The sequence below is a fragment of the Staurois parvus genome, unplaced genomic scaffold (assembly GCF_062004578.1).
Source record: "Staurois parvus isolate SC_StPar_1 unplaced genomic scaffold, SC_StPar_1.0 ptg000248l, whole genome shotgun sequence".
In the NCBI taxonomy this organism is placed as follows: Eukaryota; Metazoa; Chordata; class Amphibia; order Anura; family Ranidae; genus Staurois; species Staurois parvus.
In genome coordinates, this window is record NW_028318044.1 from 1839992 (window position 1) to 1867485 (window position 27494).

At 42.8% G+C, this 27494-nt stretch overlaps 1 protein-coding gene across 1 annotated transcript in view; it reads right to left on the reverse strand.

The window, feature by feature from the left end:
• Positions 1–3779: 3779 nt before the first annotated feature.
• BMP2 (bone morphogenetic protein 2) overlaps positions 3780–27494 on the reverse strand; it is a 77249-nt gene continuing 53534 nt past the window's right edge. Inside the window, exon 3 of the mRNA XM_089680624.1 lies at positions 3780–11489. Coding sequence (XP_089536750.1) covers positions 10645–11489 — 845 coding nt within the window. The 3' untranslated portion in view covers positions 3780–10644. The remainder of the gene's footprint in view (positions 11490–27494) is intronic.

Below are 27494 nucleotides of genomic sequence, written 5' to 3' on the forward strand. Positions count from 1 at the left end.
TTGTTCATGCTTTTCCACAATTTTTGTTCAAAAAACCTCAGATAAACCCTTGCTGCTCTTTCTCTTCTCCATGCTCCATGTGGCACACAGAGACACACAACAGAAAAGTTGAGTACATTTTTCACTATTTTAACTGGTTGCCGGAGTGATTTCTATATTGTCAGCACCTGTTAATTAATACAGGTGAGTTTAATGACAAATTACAGGAGCATCACAGACTTGGAATGCAATTATTTCTTACAATTTTGAGAGTGCCAGTAATTGTGTACTGTCCATTTTTGGGGGTTTGCGTGGAGTGTGTTAACTGTGGCTTTTTGTTTCTTCACTTTTTTGTATCATACCAATACAAACAAGAAATAAACATGAGAATGCCAAAACATTAGTAATTGCAACAATTTTCTGGGCGATGTGGTGCATTGTCTGACAGAAATGCAGGGGTGCCAATATTTTTGGCCATGACTGTATATTAAAGTCGGGTAAATATTAACCTTCCTTCTCTATACTTCTCCTCCCTATCTGATCTAGGGCAGAACAAAACACTCTTAATGCCCTTTTTACTGACCTAGAGCGGTCGCCACTTGACACGCCAGTCTTGAGGCTACTTTCCACTTCTTTTTACAAGAGGAGGGATCCTTTTTTGGGTTTCCATGTCAATGCCTGTGAGATGTTGACACTTCCTATTGGCTGTCCAGTGAAAGGGTCACCTCAGGATTCAGAAGAGATGTGACATCAGCGTTAGGGTACGACAGTGGTACAACTCCAGTGCTGGTAAGCCCCAACACTACAAAATAAAACCTGCCACTATATAGTCCTAGAGTGCAGTCCTCGTAACCTAGGCCATACATTACCTAATTTACTTGGTCCTCTAAGTGTAATCTCTTTTTGATCTTCTCTTGTGTATATTTTTATCTGGATTTAGCATCCCCCACTTCCTGTGCCAATATAGCCATCACTTTATAACATTCATAAAAGATAAATAGGCATTCACTTAAACTCAGCTTTAAGCTCATCTCCAACCAAAACTGCTGCTGCAGTCTGTGCTGCTTTCTCTCACTTCCCGTTCAATGGGGAGACTTTCCTTCATTTCCTGTTCAGTGGGGAGACTTTCCCTCACTTCCTGTTCAGTGGGGAGACTTTCCCTCACTTCCTGTGGAGATAAGAAAAATCTCAAGTGTGGACACGGAGACCAAAATACTTTCAGTAAAATGGTGAAGCGTTAGAACCCATGTCTTTCCGCTCAGATGACAACCATTCTTCTCAATTTTTGTTCTGCTCTCACAGGAACAGGAAGGGACATAAATCCCCTCAGGTTGAAGTTACAGACAACAAACGAACAAATGTTGCACCCTCCTAGTACAATTTAGGATATTAGGTCAATTTAGTTAGCTCCTTTGTAATCAGTGGAGCAGGGGTTGATGGTTTCGGACTGCTCAGTGTCTCACAGGCTGCTGCTCTGATTACTTCCCCCTGTATTCTAGAGGATCAGAGAATTACAATAAGAGGAAGAACAGAGTGGGCAGCGGGAATATTTATCGGACTTCGGTCAATCTCTGGGGAGGCGTGCCCAGTAGGTGGTGAGAGAGCCCATAAATAGCCTGAGGCAGCAGCCCAGAGTTCCCAGGTCCAGTCCTGCTGGCAGAGGCCCCTGGGGCAGTATCACTAGAAGGAGCCATCAATGTCCAAGCTAGGCTTAGTTGGGAGGCCTATTTGCAAGCTTAAGTCTTGGAATCAAGTTGGGATAGAGACAGGGGTGTATTTACCACAAAGCAAACAAGGAATTTGCCTAGGGCAGCACTTTTTAGGGGGGCAGCAGTGCCCCCCGGAAGAAAGGACAGAAGAAGAGACACATAGGGCATGGGGACCAGACAGGATACAAAAGGGGCTACTTGACGGTGTATGCAGAGCCTGACTCTCATTCCCAGGGATGGCTGGAGCTGTGAAAGAGAGTGTCTCTCTCTCGTCGGGGGGGGGGGGGGGAATGTGTGTTAGTGTGTTGCTTAGGGCAGCACAAAACCTAAATACACCACTGCCTAGAGAAGCTTGCTGCAAAGAGCCAGGAGAAAGTTGGTGGGAAACAGTCCCGCTGTCCTATGGTGGTGTGAATCTACATCTCCCTCACTGAGATGAGCCTGCTAGTTATTAGTAAGGCAACCGATGAACCTGTGGCTATATGAGTAAATGATCCCAGTGCAGAGTAGTGACTGTGTAGCTTTTGGTCTCTGGAAAGAGTCACCATATTCACTGTTAGCATTAGAGATTTTTTGGGACATTCCTTTTATACATTTCAGCCAGGTAGCTAAGAAGTCTTTGAGTTCTACAAGTTTTGGGGTATTCCATGCTCCCCTCATCCCCATTAAAGTTCAACGTTCCAATAAAACTAAAATAAAGACACTCCTGGACTGTCAATTGAGCCAATGGAAGAGTAAAGAAAATGCGGTATGCCTGGCTGTGAGTACTCTAACTGGCGGAATAGAACTAAGTTCATCAGTGGCTCTTTAGGGGGGTGCATTAAACAAACGAACCACACAACCAATAGCATTTATTCTTAACATCTATCCAAAATGAAAAAGATACGTTTTGGCTGGAACTGAGCTTTAACCCCCCTGGCGGTATTCCCGAGTGTAGCTCGGGGTAAAGTTTCAGCACCACAAGCGGTAACCCTGAGATACACTGGGGAATACACTGCAGCGCTGCTCGGGATCTCTTCTGCACTTACCTTGTCCTGCGCTCCTGCGATGTCCCCCCTGCAGTGTCCCCTGTAATGTCCTCCGGCCGATGCCGGCATCTGTCTTCAGGGTTCCGTTCCCTGCGACGTCAGGACGTACGAGGGAGAGAACTGGCAGGAAATTTAAAAAAGTGAAAAAGTAACATTCACTAAATACACTAAAATCACATAGTATAACATTCCTGTATCAAACCATTTCACATACATTTTGTCCCGAGTGCTTTGTCCGGCGCCCTGCCTGCATTTTTACTGTTCTTTCTGCCTGGAAACTGAGAAACGTCCATGGCGTCCAAAAAGCGTCCCTTTAGGTCAAAAGCGGTTTTAGACCGGCTAGAGAACAGCGATAGGAAATCAGAACCACTTGCAGAATTGAGTGATAATGATTCGTGGGGGAAATTCCTCATCAGACACTGAAAACGATTCTGCGACTTTGCTCAGCGATGTGCGAACTTGGCGCTCTATTTCACATTTCAGTGTTTTTGGTTTGATTATATTATTGAATTAAATGTATTATATTATTTTATGATTATTAAATTATAATTTATGATTTTGTGTTTCAAATTTTAACATACCCAGGATATTTACTAGACTTTTGTTCGGACAGATTTCAGTGAGTTATTCCTAAAAATTACAGGCCTACAATAAAAAAAAACGACATATTTCCATGCAAAAAAAATGTACCGCTTTGAGCACAGAAATACTGACATAATCAGACCGCTAGGGAGGCTACAATACAAGGATTCAGGGACGGACTGACAACTCATGGAGCCCCAGGCAATAGGGGATCATGGGGCCCCTGTGTCCTCACCCACACCTAAAAAAGCCTATGAAAAGGTACTAGGGGCATTTCATGGGGCCCCCTAGTGACTCTGGGCCCTCGGGCAGTGCCCGAGTGGTCAGTCCGCCCCTGCAAAGGTTCCTTGAAAAGTACCTCTGGATAACATTTTATTTGCATTCCGAGTTCAGCACCTTTTACTAATAACAAATATAGTGTAATTTTTAAACTGGTCATCAGAATACTTAACTACCATAAAAACAGAGACGGAGACATACAGAACATTAGAACTGAAGCCAGAACGCCATCATTTATTAACCAAATCTGGACATTGCATAAAAAACAAAACATTTTTAGATCAATACAAATCCTGGGATCAACAGACAAATAAAAATATAGAATAAAGAGCAGTGCCGGTAAACTGTGGTGAAATAAACTAGGAACTATACACTCACACTAGTGACACCGGGTTTGGTAGGTTGGAAATTACTCAACAGAGTTACTTCAACATTGAAGAGTTAGTTTAGGATATATAACCATTGCTACTGCTATTTGACTTTAGTAACTCAAGTCAAATGAGTACATTTCTGCTTTGGAAATACCCAGATTTTGTAGAGATAGAAATGTGCACAGATTGTATTTTTGCCACTCCAAAACAATTCATTATGGATACAAACCATCCAACAGTAATGTGAACCCTACTATCAATAGTGCATACATTTTATTGATGTTTGCACTGGTACATGGACCTCACAATTTGGTCACATTGCATTATTCAGACAGTAAAATATAGACTGTTGCTATCTTTTAAGGACGAAAAATAATTTATATTTTTATACACAAGCAGATGCAAGTTCAACAATGATAGGTATGCATAGAAAATTGGAATCCAGACAATAAATGCTAGACGGATACACCAGGGTCAGTTTACTAAAGGCAAACAAGCTGTTCACTTTGCAAGGGAATTTTCCTAAGAGCTTAGTAAATGTGGTGCAAAATTTTCACTTTGCTATGAATACCCAATCGCATGCAAAAAAAAAAAAAGTGTTTTGCTTGCAAGTGAATGGATGATGGAAATCAGCAGAGCTTCACCTCAGCTCTGGGGCAACTTCCCTTGCAAAAAGAACAACCTATTTGCCTTTAGTAAATGAACCCCACTTTTTCATAAGGTGCTTCTAACTTTTGTGATCCATATGGTTAATGTGAGGGAGGTGCGAACCAAACTCAGACGATTTGGGGTTCCGCTCCAGGCTCCAATAAGTCCTAAGGACGCTGAGAATGCAGGCTTTGGAGGAGCTCATCCTGGCTTATTATATGAAATATAGAGAACGAAAGTAACCTTGAATGCTGCACACCTTTAGAGCCAGATAAACACTGTAGTAAAAGCACCCTCGGCCCTCCATGGCTAAGCCCTGTGGGTAGGGCGAAACGCGTCGGGGGCGTGGACTGGACGGAGTCAGGCTGAGACTGTTTTAACTATTGTAATTATTGGACTCTGATTGTGGCATTCAAGGTCACTTTCTTTCTCTACATTGTGTGGGAAGTGATATATGGGAGGATATTACAGTGAATGTGCCCCAGGGGTACAGTAATTGGCTGAAACGATAGCAATAATGCTACAGCAAATTAGCTTTCTGGAGTTGTGACCATTTGTTCCAGCAGACTCTAAAACTGTAACCACAGCTCACCATTGCTGTGACCACTTGCAATCTCCTTCCGGCATAATCACTGATCTACTCATTGCACTACAGCTATATTACTAAGAATTTACACATATAGGTGAGGATAGGATGATGAGCTGTAGCAGTGGGATCAAGGATGAGTAAATGGCAGAGGATTGTGAGATGTTCCGCTGAGGTGGAGCTATGCCATGCCCCCAAGGAACAGAGTTCCAATAGACAGGATCTCTGTGTAATTTAAATACATTAGATGCGCAATTTGAAAGACTACTGATCTTTTAAAAGTAAACCTTTGGAACATAATATAATGACATAGGTTGTGGGGTTTTTTGTTTTTTTTTGTTCTAACTGTAGCACTGCTCAGAGCAGTCTTGAAAGTTCCCCTCTCCCTTCCCTTATAGTGTCTCAGTATTCATATACAGTCGCACAATGATCGCATCACTCCTCTGTTTTGGGCCAGTCCTTGACTGTAGCACCCCTGTGATGCATTTTACCCTGATTCACTTAAAGTGGTTATAGTGGAGAAGGCACATGACCTCTGGCCCATCCAACAATAAAATGTCCATGAAATGCTCAGTGTCTAAGCAACCTATCAGTACACATGAGCACTGTTACATGGAGGGGGGGGGGGGGTACTTATGACTATGCAAACAGCCACTTTTACCAGGATGCACAACCTCCTTATCAAGGCTCCAGGCAGAATTTAAAATCAAATGCAGTGGTATGATGAAATGCTCTGACATCAGCAATGCAACTCAAGGCACTTTCTGTACTCACCATAAAGTCCTTTTCTCAAAGTTCTTTGAGGGACACAGTAGACCAGTGGCAGCATATACCCACAGGTCTAGATAAGTACTTTGTCTTTAGGGTGGGGAGGGAGTAGAACCTCAAATTCTCTATGGGCGATCAGACATGAAATGAGCAGATCTCTCTAGCATGGACATAGACTGCAAACTTGACAGAAGTCCTCATCTGTCCACATTCTATTTAACTAGTTTATTACTCTACGGGAGCCTGTTGAGTTTTTGCACGAATGTCGCCACAACAGCTACAGAAACCACAATAAAACCTGATGGAGGATCTAACCCTTCCTAACTTTTTCCAAAGCGAACATAAAAAAAAATAAAAATATGGCTGGAGTTGAGTTGTAATTGGCTAAGCACAGTTCCCGTACAGTATAGAACAGCCTTTCTCAACCTTTTCAACACAGAGGACCCCTTGATATAACTTTCCGGTCTCAGGGAATCCTTGCTAAAAATGACTATATCTACAACACATGATAAATTAGGGTGATGGTCAGTGGGAAGAATGCTCCTTACACTTGTGGTCATTGGGAAGAATTAGCCCCTTACAGATAGATAAAGAGATCAAAGGTGTCACTGGGAACTTATCTGAGAGGCAGACATTGCTCATTGCTCAAGGAACCCCTAGCAGCCTCTGGAGGAACCCTAGAGTTCCATGGATTCCTGGTTGAGAACCCTCACTCTAGATGATGACAAGACATTAACAGAGTTGACTACAGATTCAGACGTCCGATGATGGTTGGATTTTAGGGCTTATCCATACCATAAGTGTGATAAAAAGAAAAATTTTGATGCAGGACATAAAATTCCCTAAAATTTGAAAAAAAAAACAATCACCGCAGTGTGTTTTGATGATTAGACCGGCTGACAGCATGTGTTCGTAACACAGTAATGGATGTACACTGGTGTGCAGTATGAACAAGCCTTCAGGACATGATTACATCTGGTCTGCCATACAGAGGCAGTTAACATGTATGGTCATATCCCACCTTCCTTTTACAGGTTGTGACAGCTGAATACTAAATTCTGTCTTTTTTACCAGAATAATACCAGGTGTGGACAGGGAGGAATGATAAACCCTTAGGTCTCCCTCACATCGACTTGATATCTTGGACCGAACCGCTGCAATTCTGCCCGTGATCCCAACTTGCGTGGCAATCAACGCAGCACCATTCGCTGTGTATGTTTGGGCACCATTATCCTTCAATGGCACCTCAAAACGTGATACAAACCTGACGCGATTGCCGCACAACAATTGCAGCAAACCGTGCCTTTACAAATCACGTGAAGTTTGTTGCCCGAAAGAGGAGCAGGAGCTGCTTTTCGGCTGACAAAATGCACATAGGGCAGCCCATTAACCCTTTGAGGGCCATAAGATTATGGAACACCAAAAGAATCAAATTTTTTGTTTTTAAAGTTCGTACACTTCAGTTGCTGTAACTAAGCCATTTCATGAAATAATTGGCAAAAAGCTAAATCCATTTGTTGATAAGAACTAATATTTTGACAAAAAAACAAAACAAAAAAAAAAGTATTTTAAGTTCTTAATCAGATGATACAGGCAATTAAAAACATGGGACAAATATGTCCCTTGGTCCTCAAAGGGTTAAAGTGACTGGGCTGCCCTTTGCGACCCGCACAATCGCATGAAAATTGTGATGTCAAAATCATGTAGTGGGAACGCTTGTAAGTGATAAAGTGAACGGTGCCTAAAAAAACCCCATAACTATTATTTAATTATTTTTCCTATGTTGCACGTAATACATTTTGGCAAAGAGTTTTGAGGGAAAGTATGTAAAAAGCAAAAAAGTTTTCTTTCTAGCTTTACATAATGTGAACGGCTTCGAACATCTGCCGATCATTTTTAATGTATGTGTCCCTGCTGGGATAATTTACCTCTCCATTTTTGTTGTGGTCACCGAGACAAAAAAATAATTGAGATTTTTGTCATGATTGAGATTTGGTGAAGGAAATCCGATAATTGAGAGATTTGTTCTGGATATGAATTCTCCTCTACCTGTTGCATCTTCAAGACAGAAATAAAGGCAAAATTTCCCTAGCAATTGTTTTGAAGTGCATGTAAACTCTAAACAATAAACTTTTAATATTTGCTCCTTAAAAAATACCATTGAAATGGTTTTGTCGTGTAAGTAAAGTGTAAAAAATTATAACATCACAAACAGCGCAAAATAATTTGTTGAAGTGCTAAATCGCTATGAAAATATTATAAGATAATAAATTCAATAGAAAATATAGTTCCACTCCAAAATTCGTAAAGAAAAATATGACAAGTGAAAGAATAAAAAAATGAAGAAAAAAAATCCTTAAATATTCAGAAAGTCCTTATTCCAAAAAAGTGTTCTTCCACCAGAAATTAGTGCTCAAACTAATATATACCGCACTCACCAGATTATGGTGAAATAAACGCCTTTTAGGTATTTATGGGACCCTAGACCCTTATGATATGCCTCCAGAACTCCACCACAGGAAAACTTTCCTCCAATTTTCAACACCACCAGGCTCCACTTCCCAATGTAATGTAGGAAAGATAAAATAACATCGCGTAATACTGCAACACCCGACTAAATTAAACATCAAAACACCAGGCCACTCACATTATAGAAGATATAAACCAGCATATTTATTGAATCCACAGACATCAAACTTCAGAGAGGTTTTTTAGAGAGCCCACAGTCAGCAGCAGATGACAATGTGAATGTTCTCCCATACACAAGATGGCCACCTGGACCGCACCGCACTGGCGTGTGTTCCACTCACCGGAAGTGACGTAGGACGGCGGAACCAGAACTGCGTCGACGCACTGTGGGAGGGGCGAAAGGCGTTGATGTACTTCCGGTTCCGGCGTCCTACATCACTTCCGGAGAGTGGAATGCACGCCGAGGCGGTGCGTTCCAGGTGGAAGGCAAGTATCTATTATGTAGCAGAAGGGTTTCTCAACTAGGGTTCCATGATACACTAGGGTTCCTCCAGAAGTTGCCAGGGAGTTTGGTGACCAATGAGCAATTTCTGCCTCTCAGATGGTTCCCACTGACACCATTATTCTTTTCTCAACTAGGGTTTCATGGAACATTAGGGTTCCTCCAGAAGTTGCTAGGATGTTTGGCGACCAATGAGCAATTTCTGACTCTCAGATGGTTCCCACTGACACCATTATTCTTTTCTCAACTAGGGTTCCTCCAGAGGTTGCTAGGGAGTTTGGTGACCAATGAACAATTTCTGCCTCTCAGATGGTTCCCACTGACACCATTATTCTTTTCTCAACTAGGGTTCCATGGAACATTAGGGTTCCTCCAGAGGTTGCTAGGAAGTTTGGTGACCAATGAGCAATTTCTGCCTCTCAGATGGTTCCCATTGACACCATTATTCTTTTAGATATCTGTAAGGGGGTAACTCTATGCATAAGGAGCATTCTTCCCACTGACCATCACACCAATGTATTGTGGATTGTAGATATAGTTATTTTTAGTAGGGGTTCCTGAGACTGGAAAGTTATTTCAAGGGTCTCTCTGTGTTGAAAAGGTTACGGAAGGCTGTGTTGGAGTGTATCTACCTAGCAATATGGGGTTTATTTACTAAAGCTGGAGAGTCCAAAATCAGACTCCCTTCTGCATAGAAACCAATCAGCTTCTAACCTCAGCTTGTTCAATGAAGCTTTGGCAATGAAACCTGGAAGCTGATTGGTTTCTATGCAGAAGGGAGTCTGATTTTGGACTCTCCAGCTTTAGTAAATAAACCCCTATATGTCAAAGAGGCAGCTATTGAATATTGACAAATATGGTAATTGTTCAGACTCTACATAGATGGTTTAAACTTTATTTTATTTTTCAGGGCATTTGAGAAATAAAACAAAACATAGCAGCTCCGGCACATGGCCACAACCTTATGGCTACATATTCAATAGCCCGGTACTTTATTGGTCAAGTCTGCTGGCTCTTAGATGTACCAGTAAATGTGGGTCAGCTTGTAAAAATTTGCCATATTTGTTTTCCTTTTTATTCAAAAATGTATATTTTTTTTCGTAGCTTTAAAAAGTTTAAAGGCCTGGCTAGCCAACACTGAAGAATGCCTGAGAATTGCACAATACAATAATCTGTTCTGATAATTCCCAAGATTAAGGTCTTTTGGGCTTTGAACCGAGGACTTCAACAGTAGCATAGAAAAAGAAACAAACAAAAAAAAAAAAAAAAAAAAAAGTAAAATATTTAGCATCTTTTTTTTTTATCTTCCCATGTATATCTTTCAACTTAAATACATCAAATCTGCTTTAGGAAACGTATTTACAAACACTATATTTCTTTTGATTACATATAAATACAAAAACAGCTATTTTTTTTTACCTAAGAAAGTGGTTATAATGGAAAATAAATACAAAATAAGAATCTGACCTTATACTTCATGTGCTGGGTACAAAACCCATATAAAATGTACAACTAAAAGAAAAAAACAAAAAAGGAATATTTCTCAGATTAAAATATTTGCTTCCCAACTTTCTTGTAGACATAAATATATATATTCAAAACAGTTTTTTTTAGCATTTATAAATAAAGTTTCCATTGGGAAATATTAAAGTGTCAGCTTTTTTTTTTTTTTTTTTTGTTTGTGAACGTGTTCGAGTGTGTGTTCTTATTTTCCAAGTCTTTATTAGCGGCACCCGCAGCCTTCCACAACCATGTCCTGGTAGTTTCTTAACACAACTTTTTCATTTTCATCTAAGTAGAGCATTGAGATGGCGCTCAGTTCTGTTGGGACGCAACAAGCTTTCGGGATGGACGGGTTGACGGAATTCACCAAAGTCTGTACAATTGCGTGATTTGTGGAGTTAAAATGGTCAGCCAGTGGAAAGGGGCATTCTCCATGGCAGTAGAAGGCATTGTACCCAGCAGGGGCCACAATCCAGTCATTCCAGCCAACGTCACTGAAGTCTACGTACAGCGGGTGTCTTCTACAGCTTGATTTGAGCCTTTTCCTTTGCCTGTGCCTCGCTTGCCGTTTTTCTCTTTTGTGGAGAGGAAGTCCTTTGCCATCGTGGCTGTAAGTCACTAAAAGTGGCCTTATCTGAGACCATTGGTCTTTATCAGGCAGTATGGATCTGCTGATCCTCACGTGTCTCTTAGTGAGGTTTTTCTCGTTGTCCAAATGAGTCACTTCTACAACAAAGCCATGGTTGGGCTGTCTGTGTGCAATCCACCTTATAATAGCTGGTGTGACATCAAAGCTTTCCCATCTGCTTACATTATGATGGATCAGTCGGGTGTCCAACAGTCTCGTGACAGGCCCCCTGGAGGCAGCAGCAGCTGGCTTGACAATATCATAAATATTAATGCGGAGAGTCTCATTGCTGTCACTTTCAAATGGCTCTTGAACCTGCTCTCGAAATACACGGAGCTCAGCTGACGTGATCAGCTCTTCACTAGGGATGGAAGACAAGTTGAAGAAGAAACGCTGTATGGTATGTTCTCTGGAATCAGGAAGCTCTTCCATTGATTCTAATAAGGGTAAAAAAAAAGGAGAGGAAAGGAGTTAGGACTTTTATGTAAAACCATCAATATTATGTGTTTTCAGGCATTTATGTAAAACCATCAATATGTGTTTTCAGGCATTTATGTAAAACCATCAATATTATGTGTTTTCAGGCATTTATGTAAAACCATCATTATTATGTGTTTTCAGGCATTTATGTAAAACCATCAATATTATGTGTTTTCAGGCATTTATGTAAAACCATCAATATTATGTGTTTTCAGGCATTTATATTCAAAGCCCAGTACATAAGGTGTGGGCAGCACAGCGGCTAAATGGTTAGGACTTCCGCCTGGCAGTACTAGAGTCGTTGGTACGAATCCCAACCACGGCACCACCTGCCTGGAGTTTGCAAGTTCTCCCTGTGCCTGCGTGGGTTTCCTCCGAGTACTCCGGTTTCCTCCCACACTCCAAAGACATGCTGGTAGGTTAATTGGATCCTGTCTAAATTGGCCCTTGTATATGAATGTGAGTTAGGGACCTTAGATTGTACGCCCCTTGAGGGTTAGGGACTGATGTGAATGTACAATATATATGTAAAGTGCTGCGCAAATTGACGGTGATATATAAGTACCTGAAATAAATAAATAAGGGGTGCAAAAATAGCACCAGTAAGGCCTAAGGAATGAACTGCACCGATGGACCTCCTGTCCTTAGGCAGTCCTTGCAGAATTGCTCATTACGGAGAAGCCAATGAGATCCTCTGAGAACTAACAACATCACAAGGCATTAACCCCTAGATTTTGGGGCATTTAGGACTTTTATATATGTATATACACTCACTGGCCACTTTATTAGGTACACCTGTTCAATTGCTTGGTAACACAAATTGCTAATCAGCCAATCACATGACAGCAACTCAATGCATTTAGGCATCTAGACATGGTGAAGAGGACTTGAAGTTCAAACCGAGCATCAGAAAGGAGATTTAAGTGACATAGTTGTTGGTGAAAGACGGGCTTGTCTGAGTATTTCAAAAACTGCTGATCTACTGGGATTTTCACACACAACCATCTCTAGGGTTTACAGAGAATGGTCCGAAAAAGAGAAAATATCCAGTAAGTGGCAGTTTTGTGGAGGAAAATGCCTTGCTGGTGTCAGAGGCCAGAGGAGAATGGGCAGACTGGTTAGAGATGATAGAAAGGCAACAGTACCTCAAATAACCACTCATTACAACCAAGGAATGCAGAACACCATCAGGTTGAATCTTAACCACTTCCTGTCCGGACACTTTTACCCTCTTCCTGTCCAGGGCAATTTTCAGCTTTCAGTGCTATCACACTTTGAATGACAATTGCGCGGTCATGCAATACTGTACCCATATGAATTTTTTACCATTTTTTTGAGACAGATAAAGCTTTATTTTGGTGGTATTTATTCACCGCTGGGATTTTTATTTTTTTTACTATGCAAATGAAAATGTCCAAAAATTTTGAAAAAAAGTGTTTGTTTTTTTTATAAAATTTTGCAAATAAATAATATTTCATCCTAAATCTTGGCCAAAATTTATTCCGTTATTTTTTTAGCAAAAAAAAAAAAAATCCAAAATTAGTTTATAATCAAAAATTATAATTTTTAAACATTTTTATTTTATTTTTTTATATTATTATTTTTTATTTTTATTTTATTTTTTAACATACTGTCACCCTAGCAGTACAGTGTCACCATGGTGACACTGTACTACTTGTGGGGGGTGATGAAGATTTTTTTTTTTTTTTTTACACCGATTGCTTTTACACCCATATAGGATGTAAAAGCAATCATTTCTCTTTCTCTCTGTCTGCATTCTTGCAGTCATTGAGAAATACTGAGTGAGCTGTGATTGGTCACAGCTTGTCACATGGTACAAGGCTGTTGTGAATAGCCCTGTACCATGTGACCTCTGTGATCATTCACAGATTTCACATGTAGTAAGCAATGATGTCACAAGTGACATCTTGCTTACTACTTTGCATGTGATCACTGATTCGCCAATCAGTGATCACACGATCGGGACCTCGTACAGAGGTCCCGTCCGACGATCGGTGTTTCACTGTGTCCGGAGGACACAGCGGGTACCGGATCGCGGTGGTGCGCGCTCCCAGGGAGCGCGCACAGCTAGAAAAGGCGGGTGCCGTTTATGAACGGCAACCCGCCCCTGGACTGCCACCGCCCTGCCGTTTATAAACAGCAGGCGGACGGCAAGAGGTTAAGTCACACCGCTGCGATTTAAAATCACGTGATTTGTGTAAAATTTCAGTGAGATTTCAGGTGCAATTTCTGAAGACTTTACTGCTACTTGTGATTTTTTTCAATGATTTCTTGCAATGTGCAGTGCGGTTTCCATTATATTTTTTGTATGTGAAACTGCAAGAAAACTGCAGAAAACGTAATGCAAGAACTACTTTAGAAATCACGCTGCAGCAAATCTCACATGTTAATACGCTGTCATTCATTAGATGCGATTTCAAGTCGCAAATCGCACCTGAAATCACAGCGGTATGACTTGGCACTAAAGCAGATGGACTACAGCAGCAGAACACCACACTAGGTGCCACTACTGTCAGCTAAGAACAGGAAACGGAGGCTAGAATTCGCACAGGCTCACAAAAATCAGACAATAAAAAGATGGGGAAAACGTTGCCTAGTCTGATGAGTCTCGATTTCCCTAGAGATGGTTGTGTGTGAAAATCCCAGTGGATCAGCAGTTTTTTAAATACTCAGACCAGCCCGTCTGGCACCAACAACCATGCCACATCCAAAGTCACTTAAATCCCCTTTCTTATGCTCAGTTTGAACTTCAGCAAGTCATCTTCACCATTTCTAGATGCCTAAATGCATTGAGTTGCTGTGATTGATGATTAGCAATTTGTGTTACCAAGCATTTAAACAGGTCTACCTAAAAGTGGCCGGTGAGTGTATATAAATTATGTATCAATGTTATGCTATGCTTTTTTATAGTGGATGGTGTAGCGCTACCCTTTAAGTCCCTACCAATGCTATTCAAAATTAAAAAACGTGAAAAATAAGGCATTTGCATAATAATCACATAAATAATAAATATATCAAACAATGTATATAGGAATGTGCACTGTGCACGCCAACTAAATATCACAACAAAGTATTATTAATATTGCAACAGTGCATCCAAAACTTTGGTGGTTATGCGAGTCCAGTTACATGTTGCGTCACTGGTCACATGACACACAGCATGTAGTGGAGCCAGGTGACGTCATTTTTGGTTTCGGCAGGAAACTTAAAGATTGGTGGGAGGAACCGCTGTGCTTTTCAATGGTTAGGTATTGACACTGCATTAGTGTCCAGTGTTAATGTGAGTGCAATTTTATAAATAAAGAGGACTACCTTTACATCTTGGAATGGTATCACACTATTGGCAGGTTCATTTTATTTTTGAGCATTACCGCCAGTTATTGCAAGAGACCCACACACAGACGGATCAGGACCGAGATTAAGAGAACTAATTCAAGTCAATAGGGGAGCACTAAGTGTATAGGTAGCACCAGCAAAGCCTAAGGAATGGACTGATGGACCTCCTGTTCGGAATTTGGAGAATTGCTCTTTGCTGAGGAGCCAATTAGATCCTTTGAGAAACAATGACATCACAAAGCATTAACTAGACTCATACACCTTACCAACCGATCAACGACTGCTGCCCCTCTCTGCCAATCCCTCCACTGGCTTCCACTAACCCAGTGGTCGGCAAGCCGCGGCTCGCGAGCCACATGCGGCTCTTTACACACTTCAATGCGGCTCTTCTGTGTGCTGGGCGCCCGCTCCCCTCCCTCCTCTCGGGCGGCCGCCCCAAAAGTCAGGACTCTGCAGCTAGCCCAGCAATGGGCAAACTACGGCCCGGCGGACCTTTTAATCCGGCCCGCGGAGCGTGGCAAACATTGGCTGTCAGGATGTAGGCGGGGCAGCGTGACGAACTCCTCTCCTCTCACAGTCCGCCCTGAAGACCGGAACGGCACGGGAACACGGCGAGAGGAACGCGTGGAGCAAAGGTAAGTGAATTGACACAATATGGGGAATGAATTACTATAGGGGGGATGAATTACTATATGGGGGATGAATTACTATATGGGGGATGAATTACTATATGGGGGATGAATTACTATATGGGGGATGTATTTTCAGTTTTAAAAATGTGGCTCTCAAAATAAATTTCAATTGTGGTTTTGGCGAGATTTGGCTCAGTTGAAAAAAAAAAAAGGTTGCCCACCACTGCACTAACCCAATGTATAAAATTCAAAATACTAATCACAGCTTACAAAGCCATCCACAACACTGCCCATAGCTACATCACCAACCTCATCCACAGATACCGCCCAAATCGCCCACTCCGCTCCTCCCATGATATCCTCCTTTCTAGCTCCCTCATCACCTACTCCCACGCTTGCCTCCAGGACTTCTCCAGAGCCTCTCCCATCCTCTGGAACTCCCTACCACAGCATGTCTGGTCAGCCCCCACGCTGTCTGCCTTTAGGGGATCTTTGAAAACTCACTTCTTCAGGGAAGCCTACCCCACCCTCCACCTAAGAACTGTACTTGAATCACCTCCGCCAGATCATCCCCCGCAGCTATCACCTTTTGTATTACCTCCCCCTTCCTTTAGATTGTAAGCTCCACGAGCCGGGCCCTCCTATTCCTTCTGTACTGAAATGTATTGTAATTGTACTGTCTCCATTATATTGTAAAGCGCTGCGCAAACTGTTGGCGCTATATAAATCCTGTATAATAATAAATAATAATTAACCCCCTAGATCTTGGGGAACGTAGGACTTTTATGTAAAGGCATCAATGTTATGCGTTTCCACGGATTTATAGTCAAACCACAGTAGATAAGGACCATCAGTAAGGCTTGGAAGGACTAGACTTGGAGACCTTCTGTCTTGGGAGGTCCTTTGCAGAACTGCTGTCCACTGAGGATTGAATGTGATCCTCTAAAAATGAATGGCATCACATGGCATCAATCCCATAGGATTTTGGAGGACCTATGTACACAGTGGTTGGCTGTTCTGTTCGCATAAAGGTAGGCATGGCTGTATTGAAACATCACGCCATCCTAGGTATATGGGAATGATGACACCCTTTGTACAAGCTCTGCACTTTGCATCCTGCAATTATTTTAGAATGTGCTACCAGAAGCAGCATGCCCTCTACTATATATTCACAGCTGCTTTTCAATTGTAAAGACCAAAAGACAAGAGTAATTAGAACTGGTTTCAGGTTTCTTGAACTTCAGTGACTTGGCTCTCTTTCTCAACATACCCTACACACTTCCTCTATAGTTCCTATGTTTATTTACCTAGAGAATTAAATTAGAAAAAGAACACATTATCACAACTTGTAAACTTTGAGGCTTTGTGCCACCTTACTGCTAGCCTGCTGCCCCTAGGCACTGGCCCACAAGTGTCCATATGGTAAATACAGCCCTGTAGGTAGGTTGCAATGTTCTCAATGTTCTGTGTAGTATATTCAATTATTTTCCACTCTCAAAAAATATTAAATATTGTTGACCCAGTCAGGGGCGGACTGACAATTCATGGGGCCCCCGGGCAATAGGGGATCATGGGGCCCCTGTGTCCTTGCCCAAACTCAAAAAAGCCTATGAAAAAAAAGGTACCAGGGGCATCTCGTGGTGCCCCCTACTGACCCCGGGCCTTCGGGCAGTGCCCGAGTTTCCAAATGGTCAGTCCGCCCCTGGACCCAGTGCTACTTCAGAAATACGTTGCCACCTTCTAAAACAAAATTATGGTGAGTCAGTTTGTGGTTTATTCAGAGAATGTCTGGTGCCCCAAAGTGCTGGGAGTTAAGAGAAATCTCAAATTATGAACACCCATGTTGAGACTTATGTGGCCCTCCGTTGTCTGAACAGGTCCTAAAAACACCGCTCCATACAAAGATACCAAAATAATGCTAAATCATAAATCGTTTTGGGCAGCACAGTGGCTAAATGGTTAGCAATTCTGCCTGGCAGTGCTAGGGTCATTGGTTCAAATCTCAACCATGGCATCACCTGCCTGGAGTTTGAATGTTGCCTGCATGGGTACTCCGGTTTCCTCCCACACTCCAAAGACATGCTGGTAGGTTAATTGGCTCCTGTCTAAATTGTCCCTAGTATGTGTATGTATGAATGTGAGTTAGGGACCTTAGATTGTACGCCCCTTGAGGGTTACGGACTGATGTGAATTTACAATATAAATTATTATTATAATACAGTATTTATAAAGCGCCAATAGTTCGCTCAGCGCTGTACATTACAAAGGGGGACAGAACATGTGACAGAACAATACCAATACAATGCAAAACATGAGGGGATTGAGGGCCCTGCTCTTTGGAGCTTACAATCTAGGAGGGAGGGGATGGTGGCACAGGAGGAGATAGCTATGGGGGATGGAGTGGTAGGAAGAGTGGAGGAGGTTGGCAAGTTAGCAGGGGGTGGGGTAGGCTTCCCTGAAGAGATGGGTTTTCAGGGTGCGTCTAAAGGAGAGGAGAGTAGGTGAAAATCTGATGGGTTGGGGCAGGGAGTTCCAGAGGATGGGTGACACCCTGGAGGTGGGCATGGGAGGAGGAGACCAGGGAACTAGAGAGAAGGAGGTCTTGTGAGGAGCGGAGTGTGCGTGTTGGGTGGTACTTGGATATTAGGTCAGTGATGTAGTTCGGGCAGTATGGTGGACGGCTTTGTACATCAGTGTTAGGATTTTGAATTTGATCCGTTGCGGAATCGGAAGCCAGTGAAGGGATTGGCAGAGGGGGGTGGCGGTGATGGAGCTGTTGGAAAGGTGAATGAGTCTGGCAGCCGTATTCAGGATCGACTGAAGCGGGGATAGCCAGCGGTGAGGCAGGCCAGTGAGGAGGGAGTTGCAGTAGTCGAGTCGTGATATGATGAGGGAGTGGATGAGCTGTTTAGTGGTTTCTGGAGTTAGGAACGTGCGGATTTTGGCGATGTTGCGGAGGTGGAGTCTGCACGATTTTGTTACAGATTGGACTTGGGGCTGGAAGGATAGGTTGGAGTCCAGAATGACACCAAGTACTCTGGCCTGCAGAGCGGGTTTGATGGTGGCATTGTTGGATGTGATGGAGACGTCAATGGGGGGTGGTGTCCGGGCTGGGGGGAAGACAAGAAACTCGGTTTTGGAGAGGTTCAGTTTAAGGAAGTGGAGCGACATCCAGTCTGATATGTCGCTCAGTAGGTGTGTGATTCGGGCAGAGACCGAGGGGGTGAGGTGGGGGGTTGAGAGATAGATTTGTGTGTCGTCGGCATACAGGTGATAGTTGAAGCCGTGAGAGTGTATGAGTTGGCCAAGGGAGGAGGTGTAGATGGAGAAGCGAAGGGGCCCGAGGACAGAGCCTTGATAAATACAGATAAAGCACTGCGTAAATCATCAGCGCTATATAAGTACCTGTAATAAATAATAATAATTATGGGCTGATACTCCGATTAAAAAAACAAAAAAACACACACACCACACACACACACACACAAACAAACACCCCCCCCCCCCCAAATCATCCTGTAAATATTGAACAAGCAGCTACAGTCCTAGACATACCACTATTGATGTTTGCAGCACCATATGCACCATTTTTTTTCTCCCCCCCCCCCCCCCCGTCAACTCAAGGGATTGTCCCTTATGATCTTTTTACCATAGAGTGAAAAAAAAAAAAAAAAAAAAAAAAAACACTTGCCTTTTTAGGGCAAGAACAACATAGCAGACAGAGAATCCCATCTCATAAACCATGGCACCTTCTGCCTTTCAGTAAGAGAATATTATGGATGTTCTTCCCAATGGAACAACTATGGTGTCCACCAGGCCGAGTAACCATTTCATTAAACAGAATAAATATAACTAAACAGAATAATGTCCTTGTCATAAACTGGCATTATCTGGATCAAATTCAAGATGTCTCTGTACAAGAATTATATTAGGTGAGTGACAGTGCTACAGATTAAATGACCACTAAAGAAAAGTATTAATCTGAAGAGTGTTGCACACTAATCAACGAGCCACCGCCCATTAGTCTAGTGAGATTTCATTCTGTTTGCTGCAAACACGTTTAACATCAGGTGTGATTGAAAATGTTACCCACCCTATACTTTGCTGATAATCTGCCCATATGATGTATAATTTATCTTTTAAGTCGTTTAATATATTATTCTACGAACATTAATTTCACTTTCACATGAACTTGCTGTGAATATGGAATTATGCAACTTACACTTGTAAAACACAACCTATGCAGACCAACCCATAGTCAGAACGTTTTGGAGAAAGGAATTATACATTTTCCAGTCATATTTTGCTTGTACACTAAAAGCTGATCTCCCAATAACTAAAATATTACAATACACAACAATATAATTTTTTTTTTTAATTCTAATTAAAAAGTAGCCCTTGAGCTCCAAGTCGGGGCCCATTCACACGGTGGTGTGATCCAGTGCCATTCATTATTAGTTGCACTCTAACACACCTTGGAACTGTTTTTCAGTAGACTACAATAGCAATGCACTACCATGCACTGGGGTGTGTTGCATTCCAAAAACATGGGACATGCACACTTTTTTTTTTTTTTTTTTTTTTTTTTAGGGAGGTTTGATGCATTGTGAGCAAATTCAAATGAATGGACTGCCTTAACACACACAGCATTCTGCTTGCGCATTAACCCAATGCACCAGTGTGAATGGGCCTTTCGTGACGTTTAATGAGCCTTTTGTGAGGTTTAAAATTTACCAATCATTTTCAGGAGAGCATGACAAAGATAGATTACTTATTTCTCCAATGACAGAAGTCCTATAAAAAAGGACCAATAGGCATGCCCGAAATTGGAGGAGCCAAGCTGGACTAACAGAAAAAAGATAAGCTGTGTATACATCTTCGCATGCCTAAAACTTGTTCTACTCTTGTTTGCTAATGGATGTTTTTTGCTTAAGTTGCCTAGGTTTGTGACAACTATACTTTTAAAAGGCTTTTGAAAGCACTGCCCCACCCACATCCAGCCTCCTGTCCACTTACACACACCTTCACCAAGCTCCCCCTATTGCGGTTGGGAGCCTTCACGAAATGCCTAGACTTTTCAAAAATGGAGAAGACTGGGACCTCCTGCCAGCATGCACTGTGGCCAATGGCCAAACTTGAACACTCTCACAAAAGGGGGGTGATGTCATCATTCACCTAGTGTAAGCTCTGTCACAGAACTTACACAGGGCTGCAACTCAAATCTCCAACAAAAGAAGCAGCAGCAGGGGATGAGCAGCAAGGGGTGAGGGGTGGGGGGGGTTAAAAAAAACCAAAAAACCTGTTACTTTACTCTGCTTTTAATTGCCCTGAATAGGCAGACATAAATATAGTACCTAATAATACTGTGTCTAATAATACTGTAATGATCCACGTGGCGGTACCTCTGGCAGTCCACCGGACAGGATTCCTCAGAGCGTGGAGTCTAAGTCCCGATCTACTTGTTCACCAGGGCCCCTGATGGTGGGGATGGACTTGGAGCAGACCAGAACCAGGTCATGACCTCCGAGTACTCCCACCCATGGCAGAGGGGTCCGCAGGGGATATCTACAAGAGGAGAGCCTGATGTGAAGAGGCCAAACGGGCCCGAGCAGGATGGATGGACGGATGGATGAATGATAATTTCGTGGTCAGACAGGCCGGGTCGTTACCGTGGGAGCAGCGAGGTACAAGGTGGCAGGCAGAGGAGAGTCGGGTCACACACAGGGTCAATACCAGAGTTTCAGATCCAATAGGGGCAATCCAAAGAGAGGTCAGGCAAGCCAGGGGTCAGGGCAGGAGAATACAGCAAGTCAGAGGCAATCCGGGTCAGCAACAGTCAGTCAATCTACACAGGAACAGAAGCAGGGGAACACAGGATAGACCTAACGGCAACCAGTGTCAGCGCAGGGCATCTTTAAATACCGTGCCCTGCGCTGTCATTGGTGATCGGCGCGCACCCGCGGCACCCAGCGCATGCGCAAGTTCCCCTCCGCCGCGGCCGGCCAGGACCTAGCGCCTGTAGCCTGGCGCGAGCCGGCAAATGACAAATACTGTGTCTAGATCTGCCTTTCTAGGGTTCCTCCATAGATTGCTAGGGGTTCCTTGAGCAATGAGTGATTTCTACTCGTAGGCAACCACTGACACCAATGATCTTTAGAACAATCAATAAGGCAGTGATTCTCCCAATTGCCCACAGGTATAAGGAGCATTCTTCAACTGAACTTCGTGCTAATGTACCATAAGCTTTAGATCAGCCTTTCCCAACCTTTCTACCCTGGTGGGAACCTCAAAATAATTTCAAAGTTCTCGGGGGAACCCTGCTAAAAATGTATTAGATCTACAATTTCCAATAAAATATCATGACAAGTAGGTTGTTGAAAGTTTTAAATAAAAGAATAAAGAATGTGCTATACCTAGGATAGTCAACACCAGGAGGCAACCATTTTATAATATTTAACAGCTTCAAAGAGGAAGGGGGAACCACTCACTATACTGGAACCCCCAAAAATGTTAATCTATTCAACGAACAGACCAGTCCATCTGTGATGCAACCAACTAACGTGTTTCACTTGGTAAGGCGCTTACTCATAGGGTACCCAATATAGTAGTACTCATAGGCTACCAATATAGCGAGCGATCCCCCTTTCCTCATTGAAGCTGTTGTACAAACTATTTTAGCAGGACTATAGGGAATTGGCTCCTGTTATGGGTGATGGCTGGGGTTCAGGGCCTGCAGTACAGTAGAGTATCTGCTTTTTGTCTACCCTTTTACGTTACTCCCTCACTCTGTCAGTGATAATCATGAAAATTAAATATTAATGTTCACAAAAGACACACAGTCTGAGAATATTTATGTTTCCCACACTAGTAAATGGAAAAGGGTCCCTTATATATGTGGCCAGTAGAGAAATGACTCTATATGGATGGTGAGTGTAGAAATGATCCCCCCCCCCCCACACTTCCAATTTTAATGGGAAAATTGCTCCCTTACATCGGTAGTCATTATAGGCAGTAGATCAATTAAATTTGTAACTGCTCAAAAGAACCCCCAAGCAACCTCTGGGGAACCCTACTTGCTGTAGATCATAGTACTGGGAATTCAGTTTTAGATTTCCTCGAACGGTTTTGTCTTTGAAGGGAAATTTCCCCAATGGGTTTCACCCTTCCATAATCTTTCCAAAGCAAGTAAAAAAAAAAAGAAAAAAAAAAAAAAAAAAGGAGGTTTTGGCTATACATTCACTTTAATAAATCAAGTGGCAGTGAGAATAGACTGAATGAAGATAAGGAAACACCCATGGAATGAACACTTTTAGCAAAACATAAGAACGAGAACAATATCAACAATTTATAATAGGAGTGATATACTGAAAGTAATTAAAAAATGAGCATAACTTTTTTTTCTTTAACTTACATAGGTTTTTCTAATTGTATGCGTTGGTAGAGTAGCTCTGCTATAGTAACCTCTCCTTCCTTTTTCATTGCAGGTAAATAATGGATTCCAAGCAGAAGCAACGTGCCGTCATTGAGTTCTTTATGAAGGAGGGGTGCAGAAGATTACAGAATGTTTACAGAGATGACACCATTGACAAGAGCAATATCTTTTCATTGGCGACTGTTATCAATGGTGTTATCTCCGTAAACATTCTATAGTCTTCTGTGAATGTCGGACAGCCTGCACCCCTCCTTTGTCAAGAACTCAATGACGGCGCATTGATTTTGCTTGGAAACCATTATTTACCTGCAATGAAAGAAAAAACAAGAAGAGTTACTATAGAGGAAGAGTTATTCTACCAAGATGTGAAATTTTTATTGACCTATGAAAGTTAAAAAAAAAAAAGTTACGCCCACTTTCACATTACTTTTGGTACAACCCTCGTATTTTAATGTTACCAAGCTGCTAGCTCCTGTAACATATATTGTGAATTTTTCCAAGAGGTATCCCACTCAACAAGTGAAACTAATCAGGTAATGCTATTTAGCAAAGAGCAATTGTGTAAAAGTCTGAAAATCCAATCATTTTATTTGAAAACTATAACTAAAGCCAAAACCTTTACTCCATTATGAATAAACCAGGGAATTACAAAAACCCATTCGTTTTTTTTTTTTGCCATCTGTGCCCCATTATCCTTTATTCATACTTGAATGTGAACATAGCCAGGTAAGCTCGAACAAGCCGGGCCCTTTGTTTCCTCTTGTACCAAATTGTATTGGAACTAGAATGTCTGCCTTCATTTTGTAAAGCGCGGCACAAACTGTTGGTGCTATATAAATCCTGTATAATAATAATTTAGAGATGTCTTTTCTGCACAATTTGTAGTACAGGAGCAAAACTGTGTTTTTGACCTTATAGACTTTTTTTTGGAAAAGCCTTAAAACCACATATAAATGTACTTTTTTCAAGCAATTTTCAGGCACCCTCTGGGACCAAAAACATACTATTCTGCCTTGAAAAAAGCCCATGTACTTTTTTGAGCTTTACGCAGGTGTGAATCGGCCCTTTTGGAATAATGGGATTTTTCCATCTTTAAAGAGTTTTTGGAAGCACACAAAACACTCCGGTGTGAATGGGAGATTTCCTTTCACTTCTTCTCTGGTAGACAGCAGGGGCGGACTGACCATTTGGAAACTCGGGCACTGACCGAGGTCAGTAGGGGGCCCCATGAGATGCCCCTGGTACCTTTTTCATAGGCTTTTTTGAGTTTGGGCAAGGACACAGGGGCCGCATGATCCCCTACTGCCCGGGGGCCCCATGAGTTGTCAGTCCGCCCCTGGTAGACAGTGAAGGAAAATGCCCTTTTGGACAGCGGTCACTGGAACAATGTGTCCCCATTGGAAGGTTCCCCTCTATTTCTGTTGTCATAACAACTTAAAGTATTGGATTTTCCTTCTGCAGCCCCATTGAAAGGGGTCCCCAGTACAAAATGAGATAGTCCACCTCCCTATTGGAGACACAAACTGCCAACCAATACAAACCTGCCAATGGTTCCAACCACTGACCACTAAACCCATAATCAATTTAGGTACATTTTAAAGCCCAACTCTGTAGCCAGATGGGTTGTCAAGGTAGATTTAGGTATTTAGGCTAGTTGTATGAATAAATAAATTTGTTTTTAAAAAGGAACACACAACTACATTACATGTTTTAACCACTTCAATGCCAAACACTTTCACCCCCTTCCTGCCCTGGCCAATGTTCAGATTTCAGCACTTAACCTTCTCTCTTTTTTTTTTTTCAAGAAAGATAGCGCTTTCTTTTGATAGTATTTAAATCACCACTAGGTTTCTTATTTTTTGGCTAAACCAAAAAATACTGAACATTTTGAAAAAAAAAAAAAAACAAGTTTTTCTTAGTTTGTTATAAAATTTAGCAAATTAAATTTTCTTCTTTACTGATGGGCACTGATGAGGCTGAACTGATGAGTCAGCACAGATAAGCCACACTGATGGGGCTGCACTGACAGTTAGGGCACTGATGAGGCTGCACAGGTGGGCACGGATGAGGCTGCACAGGTGGGCACGGACGAGGCTGCACTGGTGGGCACGGACGAGGCTGCACTGGTGGGCACGGACGAGGCTGCACTGGTGGGCACGGACGAGGCTGCACTGGTGGGCACGGACGAGGCTGCACTGGTGGGCACGGACGAGGCTGCACTGGTGGGCACGGACGAGGCTGCACTGGTGGGCACGGACGAGGCTGCACTGGTGGGCACGGACGAGGCTGCACTGGTGGGCACGGACGAGGCTGCACTGATAAGGTGACAGTGAAGGGCATTGATGGGGCTGCACGGATAATCAAGGCACTATGTATCAGTGTAAAATACTGTACTCATTGTGCCCCTCACAGATCCGGCTCTCTTTCCCCCACACACAGTCTCTGTGTGAGGAAGGGAAAGCCACTGACCAGCAAAGTAATGGAGTCTGTTTACACTGTGATAGCTATGATTGGACACATGGTAAAGGGCTGCTGCGATTGGCCCTTTACCTCGATCTGTGTCCAAGGCACACAACGGTCACAGAGCACCCCCAATGCATAGGAGGCACACACGTGGGGGGACGTCCAGGAACACCCTCCTAGAACTGGAGAGCCACGCTGTGGCCATATAATCAGCTATAGCACGGTGGGAAAGTGGTTAAATCATCCCAGCTTTTAAATTTCACTTTTGATTGGACCGTACCTTTACAAGAGACACATTAATGCATCAGCCCCGTGTGGTTTGATTTTGACAGCCCATTCATTTCATAGGGTTGCCAAACGCACGGAAAACGTGCATAAAAGTAGTGCAATCACTACTTTTACAAATTGCACCACAGCAAACTGCATGGACTGTGGCCCCATGTGGTCAGGTGGCCTCAAAACGTACTGCATTTGAGGTGTCAGCAATTAAATGGTACCCAGGCATGTCTCACAAGGGCAGCGTGTTCACATGAGGTACGGGAACCACGCATAAAAGGCACCTATTATCTTGAACCACTTTTTTGAATGAACCGGCCCTTCCAGTCTAAGTCACAAGTGCTCTTTGTGTGACTTTGGGTGGTTAACAGGGGCGGACTGACCATTTGGAAACTCAGGCACTGCCCGAGGGCCGGGGGTCAGTAGGGGGCCCCCATGAGATGCCCCTGGTACCTTTTCCATAGGCTTTTTTGAGTTTGGGCAAGGACACAGGGGCCCCATGATCCACTATTGCCCGGGGGCCCCATGAGTTGTCAGTCCACTCCTGGTGGTTAAGCTTTAGTAGACTGTTCTCCCTATAGACTGCAATGCCTTTTTACAGCCTCCCTGTTTATTAAACTCCATCCACACATAGGGATCTATATATAAAACGTTTGTTGTGCAGATGTAACAACCATCCATACATTCTCTGATAAATGTAGTTCCTATATCGTCAATCTGGAAAAAAAAACAAACCAAAAAAAAAAAAAAACGACATTATGGCCACTAGGTGTAGATGATGATATAAGAGCTGCATATATTAGAAACGTTTTGGCAATTTTCTTTTTAAAAGCACAGATGTTTGTCACAGGCGCATAATTAACATTTTATACATTACGCATAGCCATCAAATTTAGTTTTTGGTTTTTTTTCCCCTTCAATTGCACAACTGTACCCCACTTTTTACACGTCACTTCTAGTCCAGGAACAAACGTTGTTTTGGTCTCAGACTTTTAAAGGGGAGTGCCTGGAAAAAGGACCAAAAAACCCATTTTCTCAAGCACTCTCATTAAAGTCTATTGGGAAAGAACAATTTCCCTGTGTTGAAACATTCCCCCATACAAACACCATAGTTATACACAAATAGAGGCGTTTGCTGTGCTGGCCGTTAGCTGTTTTTCTTCTGGTCACCAACTAGGAGGGGAAAGGGTCTGATGAAATTAAAAGGGTAATGAAACTTTAAAAGAAGACTTTTAATTGTCAGGTCTCCAGACATCATGGCCTCCAGGATTTGTAGGGTCACTATACAGGTTACAACCTCTGCACAATCAACTTCAGATTTAACAAACGTTTGTAATGATGACTGACCCTCCCTCAACTATCTGATCAATTTGTATCCAATCTGGGAGGCCCTTGAACTACTAACTAGCTCACCATGCATTATATGCCGGGACAGACTGACAACTCATGGGGCCCCCGGGCAATAGGGGATCATGGGGCCCCTGTGTCCTTGCCCAATCTCAAAAAAGCCTATGAAAAAAGGTACCAGGGGCATCTCATGGGGCCCCCTACTGACCCCGGGCCCTCGGGCAGTGCCCGAGTTTCCAAATGGTCAGTCCGCCTCTGGTGACAGGTGATAACAGGCCATTGAGAATAATGGGATTCTTTATGAAGCGGGACCTCACAATTCGGGAATCGCGTAACAAAAAACGCCAAGATGTGAAAGGGGGCTTACTGCAGACCAGATAAATAACTGCGGCTGAACCGGGTGATCGACTAGTTTGGGGAACCCAAGCACTAATGGCTTAGCAGTCTCTTAGCAG